At 35.8% G+C, this 2,500-nt stretch overlaps 1 protein-coding gene across 1 annotated transcript in view; it reads left to right on the top strand.

Annotated features, from left to right (window-relative positions):
• The window catches only part of LOC101853719, a 3,458-nt gene extending 3,297 nt beyond the window's left edge, over nucleotides 1-161 (top strand). Inside the window, exon 2 of the mRNA XM_005105172.3 lies at nucleotides 1-161. This exon is cut by the window's left edge and continues 1,976 nt beyond it. Within this exon, the coding sequence (XP_005105229.1) occupies nucleotides 1-96 (96 nt within the window). The 3' untranslated portion in view covers nucleotides 97-161.
• The last annotated feature ends 2,339 nt before the right edge of the window (nucleotides 162-2,500 follow it).

Below are 2,500 nucleotides of genomic sequence, written 5' to 3'. Positions count from 1 at the left end.
CTTCAATGTCATTTCCAAGATGGAATGCTTACCATCAACGCCCCATTCAAACAAGACGACAAAGAAAATGCAAGAGAGATTCCCATAAACGTGTAAAAGCAAACTTTTAAGATACAGGGTAATAAAAAAAAAACCCAACCTGTACAACCTTTTCCTAAATATCTCGCACAAAATTTGTACTAGAATGTTGTAATTTGGAACAGGTATAATTCATTCAAAAGGAATTTGTTTGACATAAAATTCACAAAGAAGATACTTATTTTCGAAAACGGAAATGACTTTTATAAAAAACCACCAAGATCTATAAATGCAAAATGCACCAATTTAAAAGATCTTCTAAGGAAAGTCATCAAATGGTTGGTTTTGTTTTTTCCTTTCTTTTTATTTTTTAAAATCTAATCGTTCCATCCCTGTAACCTTTAAACAATATTTCTTTTCTCCTACAGAGTTTTAAAAAAATATTTCTTTTAATTCTGGAATTCCACTGGTCATGTCCTACTGTGAACTCGACTCGTAATTTTCAGTGTTGGCTAAACACAAGGATCACTCAACCGTGAGTGCTCAAAGCCACACACTGTACACCTTACACGTACATTATGGAGCTGTGTCTTGAGACACTTAGAGGGGGGGGGGGGGGGGTTGCCCAAATAGACAGCATTTGTGGAATTGCTATAACCTGAGAGGTGAATATGGGCTTTACTAAGGAACCAAATGTCATAGAGGAAATGTTCACGATTTGCAAGACGACCGAGGAATCATGAACGCATTGCTATCCTCCTTGCGAAATGAGTTGGTGATGAGGAAATGTTCAATACTAAAAGCTCTCTGCTCTTTATTAATCTTAATCTTGATCTCAGCAGGCAAAAGAAACATGAACAAAAAAAACTACCTGCAAACTTCTGTTGGCCTGTTAGACTACTGTAGTTTGCAATATGGCGCATTCGTTGGGATTTTTAGTTGTTGGCCTAATGCGAACTAGTACGCCATGCTACGAAAATTAATGGTGACGTAGCTGAAAATGTGTTGTTTTTTTTACGCGCTATGTAGAGCAAAATTATTCAGTACATTTATCTAAAATGAATATCAGACAAATTTCTTTTGACTTACAAATGTTGTGTATAAATTTGAAATTGAAATCTTCAGTGAGGAGGAATATATTTTTTTAAAAAGCTGTACGTATTTTTTTTTTGGGGGGGGGGGGGGGTTGTTTGGGGGGGGGGGTGTTCTTATCACCCTGTAGTTTATTTTAACACAGTTGAATTGATCATTTAACGCAAGGATTCCAAGCTATGGGTTCAAAATGGTGTTTGGTTAACATTCCCTTACCACAGATCCCATAGAGTATAATCAGAGAAGACTTCTACGTGATACGTGCGATGTAATAGGTAGGCTATTCGTGAAAGCGGGTAGCCTGCTTATAAGAAATTAGATCTACATGTACATTTTTCACATCTCTATACTTTTGATACTCCGCAATACTAAATGGACAAACTCCGCTGAAAACCGCACAACTTGACTTACTCTTTTGTGTTTAGATTCTATCTCTTTATAACCAATGTACATAAAACTATGTAGGATATTAATAATACAAATGTACATGTGTTTGGAAACTAGGGTTACACTCTATAGGTCCTATCTATTTCTGTGCATTGAACACTAGTACCATCCCTTGCAGAAACTATTCCATTGCATTTCGATGATATTATATTCTTTTTGTCATTATATTATGATAATATCTTACACAGTAGCCTACGTGTATTATACGATATTACTTTGAATGAACCCTGGCGTCTTTACATTGCTGGGGTATGTTTTTGCATGGTACAGCTGCTCAAATCATAACCTAATATTTCTGTTTTGTACAACGACCATGTAATTTCTTACTAACTGAGTATAAATGTATTTGTGCGTTTGTGATGAATGTACGTAAGCCTGAAAGTCATTGTTTGCAAGTATCCTTTCTGATTTCGATTTTGTTATGGATTCTTATTGATTGATATGATATAATATATTTTATTAAAGTACCTAGAAATCAATTCTACATGTGTTTTTGATGTGAAAGATCATTAAATACCATACGTTTTTTTGGTCAATAAAAGATTATCAATAAAAGAAGAAGATGGTTTTGAACACTTCCCTTTTTACGTATTGTATCGTCTGCTACTGCCATAAAACTTATTGATTCTTTGTTTCTGGCAGAAACAACAAGTTCGTAGGACTACATGAATGAGTGGGTCCTTTCAATTAAGAGAGTGTCACTCCCTTCATAAAATACATGTATTTGAATTAGACAGCTACTCATATCGCTTGTTTATATATAGATGCTCACTCTCAATGACTCGATGATGGTCCCAGATAGGAAGGAGTAGCTGGACAAGAACAAAAATCAAGATGGCAGCCTATTTAATGGAGAGGAAACACAGAAATAAGGCCAGAGCCTAATACGCGTCTCTGGCAGCGCACGCTAAGAAACATCCCCCCTCCCAAATCCCCAAACATC

The sequence above is a fragment of the Aplysia californica genome, unplaced genomic scaffold (genome assembly GCF_000002075.1).
Source record: "Aplysia californica isolate F4 #8 unplaced genomic scaffold, AplCal3.0 scaffold00455, whole genome shotgun sequence".
NCBI lineage: Eukaryota > Metazoa > Mollusca > Gastropoda > Aplysiida > Aplysiidae > Aplysia > Aplysia californica.
This window is presented reverse-complemented; position numbering and strand designations above follow the sequence as displayed.